Source organism: Urocampus carinirostris, chromosome 17, assembly GCF_059441175.1.
Source record: "Urocampus carinirostris isolate Australia breed hairy pipefish chromosome 17, RoL_Ucar_1.0, whole genome shotgun sequence".
NCBI lineage: Eukaryota > Metazoa > Chordata > Actinopteri > Syngnathiformes > Syngnathidae > Urocampus > Urocampus carinirostris.
In genome coordinates, this window is record NC_142365.1 from 20193631 (window position 1) to 20216823 (window position 23193).

The window sequence follows — 23193 nt, forward strand, 5'->3', positions numbered from 1 at the left end:
TCTGTCACTTTTTTATTTTTATTTATTTTTATTTGTTTTATGTCTCCCTTTTTCTCTTTCTTTCATCCCGCTCTCTTTCTATTTTTCTCTGTACAGTGTTTTCTCATTGTCTCACTTTTTCCTATTTTCTCTCTTTGGCTTTCTTGTAGGCGCTTTGGACTGATCAATATGAGTGTGGTTGCCTAGTCAAGTCATGTTTATTGACCCCCATAATCACAAAGAGTCTCAAAGGGCTGCACAGACCACATATTATTGCAAACTACAAACTATGATGACACCATCCCCTGATCTAAAACCTACATGAGAGCAAGGAGAAACTCAAAAACCTCAACATGAGGGAAATGAAGAAACCTTGAGAAGGGACCGCACATCAGGTAATCCCCCTTCCAGGATGACCAGGCTGCAACGAATGTTGCATTAACAGACAAAAAAGCAGATATCGTCAACAGGAAATATAGGTCATTCATAAGCTATAAAATAGAAGTGTGTTTTAAGCCTAGATTTAAACAGTTCCACTGAGGTTGCAGATCCAATCTCGGGGCAGAGCATTCCACATTACCAGAGCCTGAATGGAGAACAATCTCGAACCTGCGGATCTCTTCTTGGCTCTTGGGATCACTAGTAAACCAGCATTTTCAGAGCGAAGGCGCCGGACCGCAACATAGGGCGAAATTCTATCTGAAAGATATGAGGGAGCAAGTCCATTCATGATTTAGTATACTACCAACAGAACCTTCAAATCACATCTTAAGCTTACAGGGAGCCAATGCAGGTTAGCTAAAATCGGGGTAATGTGATCAAACTTTCTTGTCTTAGTTAAAAAAGCCTCGCTGCAGCATTTTACGGGAGGTAACAAACGCGTGAATTATAATCTCTGCATCTGACTGAGACAGCATAGGACGAATTTTAGCAATGTTGCGAAGATGGGAAAAAGCTGTTCTAGTAATATTCTTAACGTGTGTTTGAAAGGACACATTAAGGTCAAATATGTCACCTAAATTTTTGACTGCGTCACTCTGGGTGTTATTACATTTGTCAATGTTCAGAGCCGTTTTTGAAAACAAGATGTTCGCTTAGTATATACAATGTGAAAGTTTCAACGAGGCAAATGTTCACTGTAAATTATCAAGTAAAGTCATGTCTATTTTTATAACCCTTAATCATTACATTAAATGCTATTATAATATAATAGTAGAATACATTTTCCAAGTGCTGGTGCTTAATTTTTCATAAATTTTGGTAATATATCATTAAAAACAATAATCTGAAGAACCATTTGGTAACCAAAAGAGTCGGCTCCAATGAGTGAGCCGAGCCGAAAAAGCCCGGAATACCCATGACTAGAAATCTGAACGTCACAGTCTGAGAACAACTTCGGGGCCAGTCTCAAGGCAGTCGTTGGCCATTGGAAAGTACGCTTCCTGGACGTGGACCAATTGGCTGCGTAAACGTTTGTCCTCAAAGAACGTGGACCAATCACCACCCTGAGCGTTGCTGTTACGTTCGCGAGCGACACAGTGATGCGAGTTCCGCCTCTTTAGAGAAACCGCTTTTTCGGCTCGGCTCACTCAAAAGAGCTGGCTCTTTCGGCTACCAAACGACTCTTCAGGTTGATTTTGATGCATGAATCCAAATAATTATGCCAATTGTTATGCAACACTGTGCAAAGAATGATTTGAAAAGGAGAATAGAGCAAAAAAAAAAAAAAAAATATATATATATATATATTTATATATATATATATATATATATATATATATATATATATATATATACAAAGGGGAAAAATTGGACCGAAGAAGAACAAATTAGACAAAAGGAAAAGAGAGAAAAAGCAAGAAAAAAAAGAAGCAAAAAGTTGGGGGGAAGAAACAAAAACCCGTAACAAATAAAAGAAAAAAGGGGGAAATGAAAAAGCAATGGAAAAGTGAAAAGCTAGGAAAAAAGAAACAAAAAATGGAAAAATAAGAAAAAATAAGAAAAAAGCAATATGATAATAAGTAAAAGGCTAATGGAAAGGAAAAAATGATGAAAAGAGAATCGGGGAAAAATAGAGAAAAAAAGCAATAAAATAGTCAAAACCCCAGAAAATAAAATACCAAAAAAGAAGATAGAATCACAAAGTTGGCTCATAGAACCCATCGTTTGCAAACGACCCATCACTATTTCCTTGCATCAAGTTAATCTTTGGAAAAGTATGGGTACCATCTTGGCTTTTGACTATTATGTGAATTTTGGCCCAGGCGGGACTCCATAGTGAGTAGTATAGTACTCGTAATAACTACATATGTTGAATATCGAAGCATCTCATCTCATTAGCCGTACCGCTTATCCTCATATTATTTTTTATTTCAACTGTAGGCTATAAAATAATGATATCCCATGCCTCCTGCACATTATACTACAATTTTAGTGGGAAACCGAAAGTAGTAAATCCTATTTTAATTTAATGGCTTGACTACTTTGCCGGTCACTGTGCGCAGCGGACACCAGTGATGGGAATTCTGGCTCTTTTTAGTGAAGCGGCTCTTTCGACTCGATCACTCAAAAGAGTCGGCTCTTTCGATTCGCAAACGGCTCCTCGGGAGCCTGTTGTCGTCGTCGTCGTCGTCGTCGTTGAGTCACTCAAGGCGCCTAAGGTAATCCATAGTAGTGCCAGACTCGCTCGTGGGAGGCTCCGTAGTTCTCCGAAGGAGAGGGGGCTGCGACTGTCCTGTGCCGCCAGGCCTGACGGGGTGCGACCCAAGCAAACCAAGCAGACGAAGCCTCAAAAGTCCTTAGTACGTTCGGACAGGCCGGTGCATGATTTATGGAAGCCCTGTGGGCAGGTAGTACAGGTGATTGGGGTGTGGTCGCAGCGAATGGTTCGAAAGCACCACTGGCATTTGGACTGGGGGCCAGGGTTGCTCTCGAAGTCGCCCGCCCTAAGAAGAACAGAGAGAGGAGAGTAAAAGAGAGAGAAAGAGAGGGACAGATAGAAAGAGAGAAAGACAGACAGAGTAAAATGCAAAAAGGGGGAAAAGAGAGTGAGAGAGGAAAGAGTAGGAAAGAGAGGGATAGAGAAAATGAGAGACAAGAGTGTAAAGGGGGAAGAGAGAAAAGGAGAGACAAAGAAGGAGAGAGGACCAAGAAAGAAAGAAAGAGCGAGTCTGAGTGGACTGAGTTGGATTCGTAAGGCTCCCACGGGAGAGAGCCCTTCGCAGGACACCACGGGAAGGTTCCTAGTCTTTGTCCTGCGGAGCCTGTTGTTGCTTTAAGTTACCTACACGTACACGTGTAGTTAAAACAATGATGCAACTTTATGTACATATCTAAATTGATGATTTATCAAAAGCGATGTATTACACTACTATATTATAATAGCAATTACTTTTTCACCCTACTATATACTTCTAACTAATTCAAGCTTCATTTTTTTTTAAATTAAGCAACTTTAATGTCAAGGAGTACAGAATCCCCCAAAAACGCACAACACACAAAAAAAATATAAACTAAAAATATATATATTTTTTAGTGTCATCGCAAACTATGAATTACTTGAACAAACGTTTAGCTTTTTAATTTAAAGTGAAACACAGGATTCATTAAAAAGTAACGGAAGCTATAAGAATTAGCATACATTTGTATGCTAATCTTACATCTTACAATCTTAAATCTTACTGACATGACTGTAATCAAATTATTTACAGATCTACAAAAATAAATGATACAATACATGCCACAATGAGGCCTGCTTACTGGTTCATCAAGATGGCCTTGACACTCCCACATTCCAAGCCGCTCGAAAGCTTGCTTTTCTTCTCCCAGACACGCTTTTGTGTTTAGAAAGTTTCACTATCCCTATTGCTCATTTATTATATTCGCACGGCATCTAGCGACCAACATTATGCAGTATATTATCCGTGAAGAAACATCGCTTTGACAAAATGAAAGGTAGTATATTAACAAAAGCCATGGCTTACTGGAAATATATCCTCTGCTCTGATGAGACAGGGATCCATTTATTTGGCACAGATGGCGTGAAGCATGTCTGGCGGCAAGCAGGTGAGGAGTACAAACATGTTTTTGTCATGCCTAAAGTCAAGCATGGTGTTGGGAATGTCATGGTTTGGGACTGCGTGAGTGCAACTGAAGTTGGGGAGTTTCTCTTCATTGAAGAAAATATGAACTCAATGTACTTGTCACGGTTGCCATGGCGCCCAATTGGCCCCGCCCGTGTAGCGCCAGCTGCGGCTCGTTGACAGATTGGCTTCCCTTATATCTAAGCTCAGTGCTCTCACTCACCCGTCTTGTCCGGTATTGCTCCATCTGTCCGATATCTGCTCAAGCAATTGGTATCGATCTCGTCGGCCTTTGGCTTCCTGTCATTCCACACCAGACTGCTGCCTCACGTCTTCCGCCCAACGATCGCCAAATCACTGGCGTTTGGGTTAACTGCCCCATTTCCCGTAAAATAAAAGCTTGTGTGAGAAACGTCATGCTATCATTTGTTAAGCTTTACAACTTGTCTCACGCCTGTATCAGGAAATGTACCTTTAAGTTTTCTATTTACGAGATAAGGGGTGGGATTTCATACATTTTCTTCGCCCCACTTCCTTTCAGGCATCCTGTAATGCATTGAAGTGATATTTACATGTGTACAGAAGAATGTAACTTTTTTCAGGGCTGAAAATAAACTGTAAAATACAGGAAATTTTAACTATTCTTTGTAATGAACTTTTAATCAATTTAGACTTGAAGAAAACAGAACGCATACCTGTCAACCTCCACGTCTCCATGCCTGTACAAACTGTCGTATTTTCCCGTACAAAATACAAAATAATCTTACACCATATTTTTTTCCGGAATGATGCATGATGGGAAATCCCCAGGCGGCAGACGCATGCGCACAGTAGCATCAAACCGCTCGCTTCGTTTGCAATGAAAAAAACAATACCGAGATAGAGGCTTTCGCGGCGAACTTGTTTGACTTGAGTAATTTGCCGTTTGGCGATAGTCGGTGTATACCGGATGGTACCCATTATTGACAAATTTGCGTTTTTCCGTACAGATTTTCTTGTACGTCGTACACGTCTTGCATAATAAAATGCATAATAAACGTACTTTGTACGGCAAAAACGTACAGGTTGACAGGTATGAGAACACCTCTTGAAATTGCCTCGAAGGGAGCCAGTTCATGTCCTCACTTCAGAGAGCTGTCTCATAAAACCTTCGCGTTCGTAAACGACACATCACTCTTGAAGCAAGTCGGCTCCTGTCTTACACTTGAAGGAGCCGGCTTATATAGCCGTTTCGTTCGCAAACGCCACACATCTATCAGCCATTTGATTGGATCCAATGAGGTGCCGCCGCGTTCCGGGCCCGACTCATGAAAGCAAAGCGATGAGCAGTACCTTCTAAAGACTCTTATCTAAATCGGAAAAAAGCTCCGAAAGTTGGGGTCTTTCGTTTAAAGAAACACGAAAGCGAGTCGTGTTTCCTAAAGTCGTAGTTTATTTGCATAACCCGAAGAAAGGTAAGTTGAGTCATGCACTTGTCTTCATGCTGTGCTGCTAGCTAACATAATGTTCTATACTGGCATTGCTTTTGTATACAGTAAGTTGTTGATCAAATGAAACATGATATTGTTACGATGCTCTTTTATAACTTGAGCCAGTCTCTAAGCACTACGTTGTTAATGTGTTTGTCGAGTTGTCCTAACAGTCCTTAAATCTCTTCCTCTTTAAAGTCTTTATGACATGTGTACCCCGGAGTGCAATGTCTAATCTCGTCACATACAATGTTTCACCACGTTACTATAAATGACAATAAAGGCTATTATTTCCTATTCAATTCTAAGTTTAAAACCTAATTCCCAAATCAACAAAAGTGAATCTCGTAGTAGACAATACAAATGTGTTTATAGTAGATTTTAAACCTGGCTGGATCAATACGTTTGTTTTTTGTAGTCTCATCTCATTAGCTGCACCGCTTATCCTTAGTAGGGTCGCGGGGGTGCTGGAGCCCATCCCAACAATCATCGGGCAGTGGGCAGGGGACACCCTGAACTGGTTGCCAGCCAATCGCAGGGCACACAAGGACAGACAACTCGCTCGCTCATTCACACCTAGGGACAATTTGGACCGGCCAATCCACCTGAAATGCATGTCTTTGGAATGTGGGAGCAAACCGGAGTGCCCGGAGGAAACCCACACAAGCACGGGGAGAACAAACAAACTCTGCACAGTAAGTCCGGTAGCTGGATTTGAACCCACACAGGAGGTTCCCAAGACCTTAGAACTGTGCCGCACACGCGCTAACCACTGCGCCGCCGTGCTGCCTGTTTAATATAATAATTATTTATAATATGTGCTTATTCACAGTACCAGTTGTTCAGAGAATGATGTCATGTACAACTGCCACTGTGAATATGCACATATTTATCATTCATGTTTTGGTTTTTGTAGTATGCTATATTATTCAACCTACATTTGTAGCCGACCCTACATATTATATTCACGGATGAAAAGGGACAACACACTTAATCTCAAACAATGGAACATAACTGTTTTTGTGTTTGACATTAATTGTGTTAATTTGTTTACATCAACAGTCGAGTAAATGCAGATCAGGGGATGGTGTCATAATAGTCTGTGGTTTGCAATAGTATGTGGTTTGTGCAGCCCTTTTGAGACTCTTTGTGATTAAGTGCTATACAAATAAACATGACTTAACATTTGAACCAATTCATTCCACTAAACAGACTCAAGTTGGCGCTATGAATAAGAACATATTTGCCTAAATTGTTATACTGCTTTAAAAAAAAACATTTATAAAATAGTTATAGGGAGTGGGCAATAACATCAGATTGAACTATTCGGCCAGGCCTAACATAGCGGAGAAAATACTGCACAATATTGTCTTTAACATGGAACCAAACCGGACGTCAACTCTTATCCACCTTTAGTGCCCTCTAGTGACGGAAATAGGCATTTTAGAGCTAAAAGACTACTTACTCAATAATGTACGGCAGGCCAAATCACTCAACCAACAGGCCAGAATCAACCTGTGGTCCGTACGGTTGACATGCCAGATATAAACCCTGTCCTAAAAGTTGAAAATTTGGGTCAGGAATGGAGCGACCAACTACTTTGGCTAGTTTTCACTCGTTGAAACATTTTGGAATTGTGATTGTATAAGAACTTAAATGATCCTAAAAAATAATCACATTTTCTCCTTAAAATTGCATTTTATTTCCTTAAAAGGTCTGTTTTCCCGGGATGTTTGGTTGGAAGAATGGGGGTTCTCATTGTACGATGAGTGTTTTTTGTACAGTACTTTTCGTTGCATTTCAGTGTCCAAATAGTGCAAAAAGAATACATTTAGATTTTGAGTTTGATGACGAAATGAACATGATATTTTTTTCCTCTTATTATTTTGGTAATGATCTTAGTCAGTGGGTAATCAGTAAAATTATCAACTTGCATCAAGGTGAAAGGGCATTAGTTTGTGTAGCACCAGCTAATCGATTATCACAATAACCGCTAAACTTTAGCCTCAAAAGGAAAACAAATGTGCTAATTTTTTACATGTATTCTTTATTCTCTGTATGCTCTTTAATGGTCCTGATGCTGTATAGCAGTGTTTTTCAACCCTTTTTGAACCAAGGTACACTTTTATTTATAAAAAAGATCCGAGGCACAACGTCCGTCCAATGTTTGAAAATGAAGTTATGTCAAATATTTCACTGTACTACCTCATAAGCAGATAATTAGTATATAAAAAGAAGAAAATAATACTTGAAATAAAAAAGAATGATGTGCTTTATTTGCGTTTTTATTTTTTACAGTGCAATCTTAAACCGCTTTGTTAAACAAATTAGGTTGTTAAATGTACTGTGGTCCCTGAGATTTGATTTGCAACCTCAGTGGAAATGTTTAAATCTAAGCTTAAAACACACATCTATTCTATGGCATATGAATAACCTATAATTTATATTGACAATAATAAGGGGATGATGTCATAATAGTTTGTAGTTTGCAATAGTCTTTGATTTGTGCAGCCCTTTGATACTCTTTATGATTAAGGGCTATACAAATAAACATGACTTGACCTCATTAGCAGATAATTAATGTATAAAAACTATATAAAAATCTACTGATATGGATGGCTATTACAGTTCCTCATCTGAATATAGCAAAAATACTGAATAATGGCCTGATTTTTTTTTTGGAAAGATAAAATTGGGAAAATTCCAGTGGCACACGAGACAAGATCTCACGGCACTCTAGTGTGCCCCGGCACCCTGGTTGAAAAACACTGCTGTATAGTATCCATATTGAGTGATGCTCATGTCGGGAACTCACCCAATAGGTCACACTTTTCCGAATTGATTCACCCCCCCATGTTGAACAAGCCTTAATTTAGGTTAGGATATTTACCAAGATTAGCAATTTTTTAACCAATTTTAAGGTCTCATTTAAACTTTTTTGGGGGGTTAGAATTTGGACAATGGTTAATATTCATGCCTGTTTTCTGTCATGTTATTAATTCACCAAGAACTATTTCAAAAAATGTGTTTTCCACAATGGTAATTGGAAAAAACGTCTGCTTTACAAAATGGATTGAAATCAAAATACATTTACCATGTTCATATATTAATCGACCCAAAAATTCACACTCAAATGTTACGGCTGAAAACAACATATGTTTGCTTTCAATTTCAAATAATGGACTGTCCTAAATGAAATAGACGGATTGATTATTGAAATAATTGTTAAGATCAATGGAAATAATCCATAACAATGTAATCCTACAGTAATAAATAAATCAGTGCCTGTTTTTTCCCAGGGTCATCAGCACCCTAAACAAGTGTGTAAAATTGTGAATTTTACTGTATATCTTCCTATTCTATTTGATTTTTCTTGTTGCTGCTAAATGATATTGGACTACATATTATTCCACTACTGTTATGATGCACTATTCCTTTATTACACTATTATTATTTCTTAGGCCAGTCTCTAAGCACTACTTTCTAAATATCGTTGCCTATTTATCCTGGCAGTTTATTTTACCATATTTTTCGCTCTTAATTCTATATTACATGTTTACCCTAGAGTGCAAGGTCTAATCTCATTGCATACAATGTTTCACAACGATGATATCATAATAAAGACTATTCTATTCAGTTTAATGTTAGTTGCTGGTCTAATTAATAATAACCCTGACAGAATCAAATCCATTCTTAAACATGGTTATTTGGTTTTGCGTAGGAAAAAAAGATGAGCATAACTTTGATTTCATTTACTCTCCAGATTTCAGTGCATCATGGGTTTGAGAAGGCTTCCATTGGCTGTTCTGTTCTGTTTGGTTTTAGTAATGTTTCCGTCCCACACAGGTATGAATTGCACATCATATTTTTGGCACTCTCTGTATATGTTAATGTTGTTTTGGGGACATAACGAGGATGTCTTTATGTTGTTCTAGATGCTGTAGCTGTCATGTCAATAGATGTTGGAAGTGAATGGATGAAGATGGCAATAGTTAAACCTGGCGTGCCCATGGAGATTGTTCTCAACAAGTGATTACAACAAACAAATCTCATTCACTAGTTCAGTCATGCTAACTGTTTGTTCATTTTCAGAGAGTCGAGGAGGAAAACGCCCATTGCTGTGTGTCTCAAAGAAAATGAAAGACTGTTTGGGGATAGCGCCCTAGGAGTGGTATGAGCAACACAATTGAAACATTAGAATTACAGTGGTATCTCTTCTTACCAACCTAATTCGTTCCAGGATTGTGCCAGTGAATTTTCCTTAAATGAAAATTATTAATAGTGAAATGGTCCATTCCCTTCCTCCCAAAAGCATCCAAATAGCTGTAAAACACATCTTCCTGATCACTTAAAACACATTAAAATGGTCATGAAACATATAAAATACGATAATAAAATGAATACGATGATATTGAGGAAATAAAATGCGAGGTTATTATGAGCACTCCCCATGGTAATGAGGGTTATGCATGCTACGGTTGCAAGGAGGAGTGACTGGGATCGCATACCTGTCAACATATACGTTTTCCCCGAATTTTATGTTTTTGTTCATTTCACCTTGTGTTAGCCGTATTAACTAATTGTTAACGGGGAAAACCAAATTTAAAAAAAAGACCGATCTGGTCTTACTCACTTAGGCTCTCATCTGGATGATCTTGGTCACAGGTAGCGGACGACAACGTCATCGTAAATTGTTAAGGTTGCTGCAGTATTCTACATAGTCCGTCTTGCTGTGAATAAATTCGTGCCTCGTTGTATTATCACATTATAAAAGGACCTGCAACTGTTAATACGGGGAGCAATTGGCAGAAGTTGACAGGTAAAAAATAGAAAGACTGTTGATGAAACAGTAGCACTTACTGTACACTTAAAAGTAAAGTTACTGTAACTTTATATGAACCTACAAGAAAATTACAGCACATTTTTTGGGGGGCCTGGAGTAGTTTGCATGCACAAGCTGGATAAGGTGATGCTTGCAGTTATAGGTCACAAGCAGTCTCTGGTGGTAGCCTCTGGCGCTGCTCGTGCACTGGATTTGTATGGCTTGCAAAAAAAACTTTTCTTTCGAAATTCTTGTTTTTAGAGGTCCTCGTAGAAAGAGGTACTACTGTACCATACCACAATTGTGTTAAGTCAGTCGTTGATTATTATGCATGCGTTCTTGTTCCCTTTTGTAGTCTGTGAAGAACCCGAAAACAGTCTATCGACACCTGCAAAGTCTCCTGGGCAAGAAGTACAACAACCCACAATTGGCGCTTTACCAAAAGCGTTTTCCCGAGCATAATCTGCAAACCGACCCTGTGCGAGAGACCATTTACTTCAAAAATTCTGAGTAAGTGCTTTTATCTTTGATTCTGAACTTCACTATAGAGTTTATTTTATTCTTATAAATGCCACTTTCAAAATCTTGAATCATATTTTAAATACAACGAAAGTAATTTACAAATTAAGATGGGTCCTCCATAAAAGTAAAGGGATATATATATTTTTTCTACGCTATTAACCATGAGTTAAACATAGGAGGGAAAAAAAAGGTACCTTACTTTCCGGACTATAGGTCATTCCAGAGTATAAATTGCAAAAAAATTGCATAATTAAGAAGGAAAAAAACCTATATTAGCCGCACCACAGTATAGATCGCATTTTGGAGCTAATTTATTTGATAAAACCCAACACCAAAAACATACATGTCGTCTCGAAAGACAATTTAAAATATAAGAGCGACGGGCTGAATTTGTTTGTAGGGTATATGAATGTTACATGATTGACATTTCTGATAATTTCAGTAACGACGTAACATATTAAGAGTTATTTAGATAACTTTACCATAAATTAAATGCTTAACAAATATTTTCACTCAAATCGGTCAATCCAATGACATTTTCATCCTCTGTGTCACAATAAACAATCCTCTGTTGTCTTCCTGTTCTACGTCGCTTTCGTAAGACTCAAAAAATGAGATACAAAGTGTTTTTAGTGATGATTGCGCGAGTGACAAGTGCTTGGGAGCTGTTAATGGGGCATTTTTCAGGATACCAGGGCAAGTTTGAAATTATCAACACAGGCCTAGAGTGCTTTTTTGCGATTTAGTTTGAAAATAATAATTATTTTCACAAATAAGTCTTACCGATGTATAAGTACAGTGGGACCTCGCTACTTTGCGGTTCCACGTTCGCGGGTTCAGAGCTTCGCGGGTCTAAAAAATAATAATATCCATCCATCCATCCATTAGCCATACGGCTTATCCTCATTAGGGTCGCGGGGGGGCTGGAGCCCATCCCAGCCATCTCCGGGCAGTGGGCAGAGGACACCCTGAACTGGTTGCCAGCCAATCGCAGGGCACACAGGGACAGACAACTCGCTCGCTCATTCACACCTAGGGACACTTTGGACCGGCCAATTCACCTGAAATGCATGTTTTTGGAATGTGGGAGGAAACCGGAGTGCCCGGAGGAAACCCACGCAAGCACGGGGAGAACATACAAACTCCGCACAGGAAGTCTGGAGCTGGATTTGAACCCACGACAGGTTTCCATGACATGTACTGTGCCGCACAAGCGCTAACCACTGCGCCGCCGTGCTGCCCCAAAATAATAATAATGATAAAATAAAATTAAAAAATTTAAAAAAATTAAAATTTTTTTTTTTTTATTTTATTTTTTTTAAGCATTTTTAAAGTGGCGTCGCAACTTCGCGGATTTTACTTTTCACAGGTGGTTTTGGTCCCCATTAACCGCGATAACCGAGGGATTACTGTATATTGTAATTACCGTAAATTCCAGACTACAAGCTACTGCTTTAATAACTACGGTCTGGCTAATTCTGTTTTTTTTTTTTCTTCTTGCTGCTACGCGTACGCCCAAAAACCCTGTGAAAGGCTGGGAATAAAATGAGAGGAAAATGTGTGACTCTGACTGCATTGATTGTATTCTTTCCTGTGTTTTTAGCACTTGTTTTCGTTGCACGACGATATACAACTATATCTAGTGGGCAAATACTATAGTGTCCCTTTAAGAAGGCAAAGAAAAAATAATTAATTTCTTTACATTTAATCAACCCTTAATTGACTCACCTTTTTTGTACTTTAGTTTTTGTTTTTAAAGTGTTTGTTAGGCAATGAAATATCTGTTCTTGATACTTATCATTTTGTTGATTCCTGTCTCGTCCCATCTCAATATTTTAGGGTTTCTTTGCGTTCAAACACGGTGCGGCTTATTTTTTTTTTTGTGGTGGCACAGACAAAAATGGTGAGCTGCTCTGATACACAACGCGTGTGCTCCAAATACAAAACATAGAAACCTTTATTATGCCCTTCATTTAGTCGCTGTTTTTGCCAATATTATTCATATAATACATAATAGGAGAAAAACAAGTGTATGACAGTACTTTATTAAATATTTAAAATGTACTAATATATTTCACCCACAAAGTCCTCAATTTATACATCTAAATTGAACAGCAGAGGAAGTTATCTATCAAAAATGCTACACCTCTCTTTCCATATCATCGGCGTCAATGTCAGGTTACTGAAGTTTCCTTTTAATCCTCGAGGGAAAGATGATTAGCATATGCAATTTTTTCTGTAACCGTGGTGACCATCACTGACAACAACACAAGGACACGTCTGTGTTTAAATCTGGCACTATTTTCCACATCATGGTTGCCTTGGCGCTGTTCTCTAGAAATATATTGGCTTTGCAGCAGCAATTAGGCCCAATGCAAAATAAATAAACCATCAGTGCAATTTTTTTAGGAAACTGCAGTTCACACCAGAAGAGCTCCTGGGGATGATACTCAATTATTCTCGTGGACTGGCTCAGGATTTTGCAGGTCAGTCTTTATAAAGACAAATCCAATTTTTAAAAATGATTATATGAATGTCTCTTCTCCTTTCTTGTCAACAACTCGTAGAACAACCAATCAAAGATGCAGTTATCACCGTCCCAGCATTTTTTAATCAAGCAGAAAGAAGGGCAGTCCTGCAGGCTGCACATGTGGCCGGCCTGAAGGTCCTTCAGCTCATCAACGACAATACAGCCGTGGCTTTGAATTATGGAGTGTTTAGAAGGAAAGATATCAACAGTACAGGCAAGGTAGGTCAACGTTGGGACAAAAACATTTGATCAGTCCTCAATGCGGTGCGCGGTGCAGGACCACCAGGTTCCGCAGTAGTCTAGTCCCCCTGGCCATTAGACTGTTAAATGGTCAATCTAACATATAGTTAACATATAGTTAACCTAAATCTTAACGGCTGCTAATCTGACTTTTTGCACTACTGGCAGTTCTTTATAGCTTGCCACTCCTTGCACATTTGCTCTCTGCACTATTGTACTTACAGCGTTATGTTACAGTGTTAATGTTACTGTTTACCTGACTTGTTAACCTGAATGCCCATTTTGCACATCTGGTTAGCTACTCCTCTTGCACTATCGGCACTATGGTATGGTAAAATACTATACGTAGCCATAATACAATACAACTTTTACTTATATCTGTACATTCGAGGAAACTGTGCGGGTCAGATGTATCGACATCTCGTTCTGTATACACGTGTACTAGAATGACAATAAAGTAGATCTGAATCTGAATACATCATCACTAAAATATTTGCATAATTTTAGTTTTTTTCACAAAACGGATCGTCACAATCAGTCGCTGGTCTAACTTAATAGAGAACATTTTTATTCCATCTTCTCTGCCTTATAAATGTGTTGTTACAATTCTAGATCAGTGTTTTTTAACCTTTTGGGAGCCAGGGCAGGTTTTTTCACATAGGAAAAATTTTGCGGCACACCACTAACCAAAAATGTTGTAAAATGACACTGAACAGCATGTTTAATTACAATATAATTCACAATACCCCCAGTTTTTACAGCACAGACACTTGACAATGACATCATATTTGCAGAAAATGATTCATAAATGTTTTATGAAATTTAAAATTTTAAAAAGTGACATTGGATAATTTCTCACGGCACACCTGACGATCTCTCACGGCACACGAGTGTGCCGCGGCACAGTGGTTAAGAAATAACTGTTCTAGATTATACATTTAAATTTATTGTCTCAAAAGAATACATTTATTAAAAAATAGTACCTACCAATACTGGGATGGAAATCTATAGCAGTGGTGGGGAAACGTTTTTAATTTTTGTTTCTACTGATACAGTCTCAAGACTGATGCTGTGGCTATACATGAGGGGTAAAAATAAAGGCCTATCCAATTTTTCCCTTATATTGTCGCTGTCATTTTAAACAGATGTACCTGTACAGACGCTCCCCTACTTACAGCTGTTCGACTTTCAAAAAACGGTAGATATGAAAAATCTTTTTCGGGATGTCGAAAAATATTGCCGTAAGTTAGATTTTGTATTGTGTGCAACTTTTTCAGAGTAGAGGACAGTATTGTAGTGCTTCTTTCCGCCGTGTGACGCTGTGAGAGGTCACCCAGCATCCACAAGAAGAATTCCGGCTTCTCCTTCCTAGATCGTGTGTAAACATACTACGTATACTGTACTGTATCTCTAGCGCGTTTTTATTGTTAAATATCTCCTTCATCCATCCAATATGGTTTGTGTAAAGAAGAGGCGAGCCATTTCTTTTAAAATGAAAGGGGAATAAGAAAGATTGATGCGGTTGAGAAAATGGTTGGATCGCTTTTTTTCACCCACTTTCAACCACGGAAGAGAAAGTAGCCTTACTCTTAAGGGGCATCTTCCAAAAGTAAGTTAAACTTCACTTTATTTATCTTTATAGAGCACCTTATTTAATGAAATGGTTTTTTTTTTTGGTACAAAACAATACATGTTACTTATATAAGCGTTAAACATACTTATATAAACCTTAAACGTACAAAATAAAGCACAGAAGCAACTTGCAAACAAATTCAACTTACGAACGATCGTCCGGAACCTTTGTTTGTAAGTAGAGCAGTGTCTGTATCTCTATTTTTGGGCGCTTTTTCCACAATAATTTTCTCTTTGCATATAGGCAAAAACTAAACATGCCCAAAAAAATGGACATGTGTTTTGAGAATGGTAGCGACGATATGCTCTTATGAATAAACAAACATTTAAAATTTCACAAGTACATGATGTATATATATATATTCAAATTCGTTTTGAAACAAATCAGTTTGAATTATTTCCTTTTTTTAAGGCCCTAAATTTGATAATATGCATTGAAAACTCCAAATGCAATATGGCTAGCTCTGAATTATATTTCTTCATTAAATTTAATAAACCTCTTGATAAATAGAAAGAATAAATGAGCAAAATAGCAAGTGAAGAAATTGCAGTGAGCTATTTGAAGGTTGGGGGACACTGGGGAGACAATTTATTTATTTTTCCCCCTTTTTTTTTTTTTTGACCATTTAATGTATATTAGATTTTAACATTTTCCTTTGGTGAGCCGGATGAAAAAGCCTAATGGAATGGAAAATTACTGATTTTAATTTAAAATAGGGAATGTCAAAATAAATGGTATTTAACATTGTTATTGTCGCGATAATTTTTTTGAGAACGTTCTCAGTTTCTCTATTTTTTTCTGTCATTGTCACGAATCTTCTCATGTTTATTTCTAAAGCATTTTACTGTCATTCTTTTTCAGAATATAATGTTTTATGATATGGGATCAGGCAGTACAACTGCGACCATTGTTACGTATCAGACTGTAAAAACCAAAGAATCTGTCACACAGCCACAGTTGCAGATTCGAGGTGTCGGGTAAGTTCAAAAGAGGGAAAAACTTCCACAACTTTTGACCCGTTTTCAAGGAGCTTTAATTTTCTTCAGATTTGATCGTACTTTGGGTGGATTTGAGATGGATCTGCGTCTTCGGGATCATTTAGCTTCACTTTTCAACGCACAAAAAAAGAGCACAAAAGATGTGCGAGAAAACCACCGTGCTATGGCCAAACTACTCAAAGAGGCGCAGAGGCTCAAAACGGTTCTCAGTGCAAATGTAGAATTTATGGCCCAGGTGAGTGAAAATTCTTGCATGTTCAATTCATTTATTTTTGTATAACACGCACCCCTAATTTTTGGTTACAAATTGATATAAATTTTTGTTTGACTCATTCTGACCTCAAACAAAACTTTGCTCTTGACAAATGTTGTTGAATACCTGTAGCCATTATCAAAATCATTAATTGACTACGTGAAGTATGTACACATTACCAACACAACATTTACAATGTATTTATTTAATGTCTTTCAAAGTTGGCTTCATCATTGGATACACCAGAGTTTTTGTCTTAGTCGTGCTTTTTTGCCTTAATTTATATCTTTCAGGGCGACTTTGTTTTCTCTATTGTCTAACAGTGTTTTTCAACCCTTTTTGAACCAAGGTACACTTTTATTTATAAAAAAGTTCCGAGGCACACCGTCCGTCGAAAATGTAGTTATGTCAAATATTTCACTGTGCTACCTCATGAGCAGATAATTATTATATAAATTATTATGTTGTAATTTTTTACAGTGCAATCTCAAACTGCTTTGTTCAACAAATTAAGTTACTAAATGTACTGTGCTACCTCATGAGTAGATAATTAGTATATAAAAAGCTACTGCCACCTCCTGATATGGATGACTATTACAGTTCCTCGTCTGAAGAAAGCAAAAATACTTAAAAATGGTCAGATTTTTTTTTTTTTTTAAAGAGAAATTTGGGCCAATTCCAGCGGCACACTTGACAAGGTCTCACGGCACACTAGTGATGAAATATAATGCATTTTTGTAAGTGTTGAAAAACACTGCTCTAACATTAGTCTCTGGCACAGTGAAATTTAGACTCGCTGCTCGATTTTCATAAATTTCACCATGATCAGCACCTTTGCGCTTGGAAGAGGCGCCATACGCACTATATTTCTACTTTTCAGCTCAAGTTGCCATCTAACATGTACCAATATACTGTGCAAACTTTCTAACTCCAAGATACTGTGCAACTTTCTAACTCTAGATATTAGTAATTGCGCAAAATAGCAATGCTTAACTCACGCTTTATTGTGGGCACGGAAAGAAATGAAGAATTACCTTACCACTACTCATGATTTATTGTTTATTATAATACATCCACGCAAATGATTTGATTTTTGTTACTAGAAATAGATTATAGGTGTCTTGTGGGTCCAAATAAAGTTATTGTCATAAGATGAAATGTAATGCATTTTTGTAAGTCATCTATATCCCTTGTGGTCTAGAGGTTAGGATTTGGTCCTTTCATGGCCAATGATTCCAATTGCTTTCAATGTTATGTAACTCTGATCAGCAATATTTTTGGATTGATCAATCATTACACTAATACAGTAATCTATTACCTTTAAAACCTCATGTATAACATGCACGCAAACTTTGAGTTATTTTCCAGGTGAAAAAAAGTCTGTGATACACATACAGCACTTAATTTTGGTATTAAATATAATTTTGGTTTTGTATCAAAGTAGTAAATCTTAACAGACGCCGCCCCACTTACGAATGAAATAGGACGATCGTTCGTAAGTTGAATTTGTTCGTAGGTCGCTTCAGTGCTATATTTTCTATGTTTAAGGTTTAGATAAGTATGTTTAAGGCTTGTAAAGTAACCTATATTGTTTTGTACTAAAAAAAAATAAACATTTCATAAAATAATATGATCTATAAAGTTGAGTTTAATTTACTTTTGGAAGATGCGCTTCAAGAGGTCCTCCTCCGTGGTGGAGAGTGGATGGAAAAAAAGCCTTCCAACCATTTTCTCAACGGCATCAAGCTTTCTTATTCCACTTTCATTTCAAAAGAAACAGCTCGCCTCTTCTTTACACTTTACACCAACCACATTGAATGGATGCATGAGATATTAAACAATAAAAATGTCAAAGTTCTTGGCGCGCTGGAAATAGTGTAGGCGTAGAATTTGAGGTGCGCATGAATGGTGTCAGTAGGGCGACGAATGTCATGAGAGTTGGTGCGAGAGTGTAGAGCAGGGCGAGAGTTTAGTTTTGGAGAGAATTCGGTGTGTTTACAATAAACGGGTGCTGACGGTTGTCGCTCTCCAAAGAGACCTTAAGTGTTTCTGAGTATTTTTTCATGAACGAGGAGCAGTCCATTACACACACAAAACGACACGCTACATTAATGGTAGTGATGGGACTATGAACAGATGAAGTAGAGATGTTTAATTAGGAATTAGGAAGGATATTTTTTTACTTCCGGGTGGCTGCTGGGTAACCTCTGACAACGCCACCACATGCCGGTAGCGGGGGAAAGAAGCTCTACAGTAATGTCCTGCATTCCGAAAAAGGTGCAAGGTGCACACAATACAAAATCTAACTTACAGCAATGTCCGGAGATTTTTCGACATCCAAAAATGTTCGTTTCCACTGTTTTTCGTAAGTCGACTGGTCGTAAGTAGGGGAGCGTCTGTACACTAAAAAAATTTCTTTGGTTATTTATGATGCATTCCTGCCATCTGCTGGACATTTGCAGTAATGGCAGTGCTGATGTGCTCTCAATTGCAGTTGGGAAAACATTTTTTTTTAAATCTGAAAATTGTCTATCCATTCTTAAACATAACTTTCAATGTATGACAGCTATGAAATTCCAGTGTTCTGTTTCGTTCAGGTGGAAGGTTTAATTGATGAAATAGACTTCAAGGCGAAGGTGACTAGAGCGGAGTTTGAAGAGCTGTGTGCCGATTTATTTGAAAGAGTGCCCCACCCAGTGCACGAAGCTCTTAAGATTGCAGAAATGAATCTGGTTTGTATGCAATATCTATTTACCCAATGAGGTGACCGTAATGAAAAATTGAATCTTGCTAGTTTACAATTGGCATGTATTTAAAGATGAAATCTTTTCGACAACAGGATGAAATTGAACAGGTGATTTTAGTAGGTGGCTCTACTCGTGTCCCTAAAGTTCAGGAAGTTCTACTTAAGGCAGTTGGAAAGTAAGTGTGAAGAGTAACTTGTACCTTTTTTAGAAATGTTTTAATTTTTTATGTAATCATATTTTCACGACCATATGGCGCACATATAAGTCTCGGATTATCTATCGTGCAGTGCGCCCTGTCTCTCATGCAAAGTAGTGGCCTTAGGGTTGGGTGCTCCCCCCCCGAAACTGGGAGGTCACAGGTTCGAGCCATGGCCAAGTCAAGACTTACAACATTTTTGGGTTGTTTTTGTGAGATCGTTCACATTTCCAACTAAACCATATGTGGCTCGTGACTTTTAAGCATCTCTTGTTTTATTGCCATCATATCCCACTTGCTTGGAAGAGGACTCGTGACGTCACACGCAATGCATTGTTAGCGGAAGTACTAATGGATGCTCATGTCATAGCGTATCTAGCAATTTAAAAGTTATTGTGCTATCAGAGGCAAAACAATAGTTGCCCTCCAAAAATGAATTCAATCCAAAATCTCACTTTCCCTTCCATTGAATGGGTTCTGTGTTTTAATCCGCTGTGGTGTGTTTATTTTTATGCTACATGGAAGAATGGAAACCAAGCAGCTGCAAGAGAATTGAAGATTAATGAATCAAAGGTTGAAGGAAGCTGAAAACAAAAACAAAATTTTATTTGTGTGTTTTACTTGGTTGTGGTTTATTTAAGTACGTATTGATTACAAACTAAATCTTTTTAAATACGCACAGTTGTATGCTTGTCTGTGTTATGCCAAAATCGTGCGGGTGAGCGTCCTGTAATGCAAAATTAAAAAATAACAGCTATGGAGACTGCGCCCTTTCACACGTTGCGCCCTATGGTTGTGAAAATGCAGAACTTGAATTTGGGTTGTAACACATTATTTTCCTGTAGGGAGGAGTTGGGCAAAAACATAAATGCAGATGAGGCAGCTGCCATGGGAGCAGTTTATCAGGCTGCAGTTCTGAGTAAGGCTTTCAAAGTTACGCCGTTCCAAGTCCGAGACGCAGCAGTCTTCCCCATTCAGGTTTGTTCAATTCTTGTCCATGTACAACTTTTTAGTTGTCTGTAATATTTCTTTAAAAAATCTATGGATTCATATGGTCCTCACTTTGTTTACCACACTAATCCCTCGTTTTTTACGGTTAATGGGGACCAGACACCTGCAGCAATATGCGAAATCTGCAAAGCTGTTGTACTGTAAATTCCAGACTGCAGAGCACACCTGCCAAAAACTACATGCTCAAATTTAACGACACTCAATTTTGTACGAGACGCACCGGTTTTTAAGATGCAGTTGTAAAATGTGTCCTATATTTATAGACTACCACGCCTGGGTAACCATATTGTGGATAAGTGTCAGATTTCAACACCAATGTGATTTTCGTGCCGTTATTATTGGTGGTTGCCGCAGTGAGGGACCAAATTGCATCTGCTTCCCACCGTTCTTCGAGGATTAAAGGAATTACTCTGATTACTCTGAATAGAAAAGTTAAGCGTTTCTGATTTGATAACTTCCACTGATCTTCAATTCGGATGTATAAATTAGGAACTTTGTGGGTTTAAAAGATTAAATATCGTTAGTACGTTGTCAATATTCAATACGGTACTGTCAAACCTCCTGTTTTGCACCTGTTATGTATTACAAGAATTATATTGGCAAAACATGTCAAAAATATTTTCAGACATAACAAGGGTGTATTGTATTTATAGCTCATACATCTTTTAAAAGAGCAGCTCGCCTTTTTCCTCACACTTAAGGAATTCAGCCACCGAGCACCCAAACGATAAAATATTTGATACTCGGCGCCGTGTCGTTTCCCCCTCCAAAAAGTGTTCCTGGCGGATTTAGGTTAGGTAGGAAGTTGTGATTAATCATACAATACTGTAGTACTAGTTCAAGTACAATGTAAAGCTTAGCACTTGTGATTGCAATGTTAGGTGGAGTTCACCCGAGAGGCAGAGGAAGAAGGCACCAAAACGTGGAAACACAGCAAACGGATCCTGTTTCAGAGGATGGCGCCTTACCCACAACGAAAAGTCATCACTTTCAATCGCTACAACGATGACTTCACTTTCAACATCAATTATGGCGAACTCGACTTCCTTTCGGAGGAAGATCTTAGGTAAGTGTAGCTTCACTCAACACACCATCGATTGAAAGTTTGGGGTCGCCCAGAAATGTTTGTGATTTCCTTGAAAAAGTCACTTCTATTTATCAAATGACTTGTCCAATCTCTGTTATCATTTACCCCTATGAATCTCTTCGTTATGTTGGCCATTCTATAGTAGGTATGGCCTTTTCTTAACCGAGTTACCTGTAAGGCATCTATTTCTTAAACTAGAAACTATTGTACTTGTCCTCTTGCTTAGTTTCACCTCTCACTGCTTTTTCTACTCTGATTAGAGCCTGTGCTGTTTTCTGAAGGGAGTGGTATCCACTGTTGCATAAGATCTTCAATTTCTTGGCAATTTCTACCATGGAATAGCCTTAATTATTTATATGACAAGAATAGACTGTCAAGTTTCACATGAAAGTTTCCTTTTTCTGGCAATTCTGAAAGTGAGCTTTTACCCAAAAATGTGATGCTGCAGGTACTGAACTAGCTCAGTGGAAGGTCAGTTTTATATATTTAACCAGCTAACTTGTTTTCAGCTGTGCCAACATCATCACACAAGTGTTTTCTAATCATCTATTAACCTTTTAACGCAATTAGCAAACACAAAGTACTATTTGAACATTGCAGTGCTGCTTGATGGAAATGGGCCTCTATACACCTATGTTGATATTGCATGAAAGCAGACATTTTCAGGTAAAATAGTTATTTACCACATTAACAAGTGTGGGATGTATTTTTAAATATGTTCACGTTATCATAATTGATAAAAAAAAAAGTGCTTTACTCGAAAGACACAAGGACATTTCTAAGCGATCACAAACTTGAACGGTGTATATCCCTAGCTAGAATTTCTAAGTAAATGTCATACTTGTGAATGCTTAATACATTTGCATTTGTTATTTTGTGAATTCTAGTGTGTTTGGCTCTCTTAATCTGACAACAGTAAAGTTGATTGGTGTGGGCAAAAGCTTTGAGAAGCATGCAAATGCAGAGTCCAAGGGGATTAAAGCACACTTCAACATGGACGAAAGTGGTGTGTTCCTTCTGGATAGGGTAAGTAAGAATGTTAGCATTTCCACTGAGTTGGAGTAACCTGTGGCTGAGTACACTCCAAATAATCTTTACCTCATTGACATAATTTAGCTTATTTCAAGTACATTTACCTCTAAGATTGATATGTTTAAAGATTAGTAGACATTCATAATAACTTTTTTTTGGTTGCACTAGAGAACACACCAACATATAGTGGTCAAATGATACATATTCTCCTTTTAACGTGTATTTTAAATTTACATGGTTCTTCTTTTTCTCCGCTGTTAAATCATTTTCCGGCAGTACTTGAAATAGATGTAAATTAATAATACTGATATATTTAATAATTAATGTAAACTAAAACTGCAAATTTATATTCTCAATGTAGAGGAACTTAAGGGATACACAAATTCTAAAACAAACAAAATTTGATAAAACAGTCCAATTTTTTTCTTTGCATATGTCATTGATATAGTCCCATTACTTTCTGAGATAATTAATTTTGAAGACTGTCTATCTCATCTTTACCTACCTGAGCTCTGACGTCATGTGAAGCACACCAGCACCCTAATAGGCCAGTCACCCTATAGGTTTACATGTTAACTAGTTGAAAAGGTTT

General features: G+C 37.8%; 1 protein-coding gene across 3 annotated transcripts in view; it reads left to right on the top strand.

Moving 5' to 3' along the window:
- The first annotated feature begins 5312 nt into the window (after positions 1-5312).
- Positions 5313-23193, top strand: part of hyou1 (hypoxia up-regulated 1) — a 34332-nt gene continuing 16451 nt past the window's right edge. For all 3 annotated transcript variants that reach the window (XM_088321326.1, XM_088321328.1, XM_088321327.1), the window contains exons 1-14: positions 5313-5515; positions 9294-9376; positions 9466-9559; positions 9623-9701; positions 10708-10862; positions 13284-13360; positions 13442-13623; positions 16139-16254; positions 16324-16510; positions 19126-19260; positions 19368-19450; positions 20317-20449; positions 21364-21548; positions 22457-22595. In XM_088321326.1, the coding sequence (XP_088177452.1) occupies positions 9307-9376; positions 9466-9559; positions 9623-9701; positions 10708-10862; positions 13284-13360; positions 13442-13623; positions 16139-16254; positions 16324-16510; positions 19126-19260; positions 19368-19450; positions 20317-20449; positions 21364-21548; positions 22457-22595 (1635 nt within the window). In that variant the 5' untranslated portion in view covers positions 5313-5515; positions 9294-9306. The remainder of the gene's footprint in view (positions 5516-9293; positions 9377-9465; positions 9560-9622; positions 9702-10707; positions 10863-13283; positions 13361-13441; positions 13624-16138; positions 16255-16323; positions 16511-19125; positions 19261-19367; positions 19451-20316; positions 20450-21363; positions 21549-22456; positions 22596-23193) is intronic.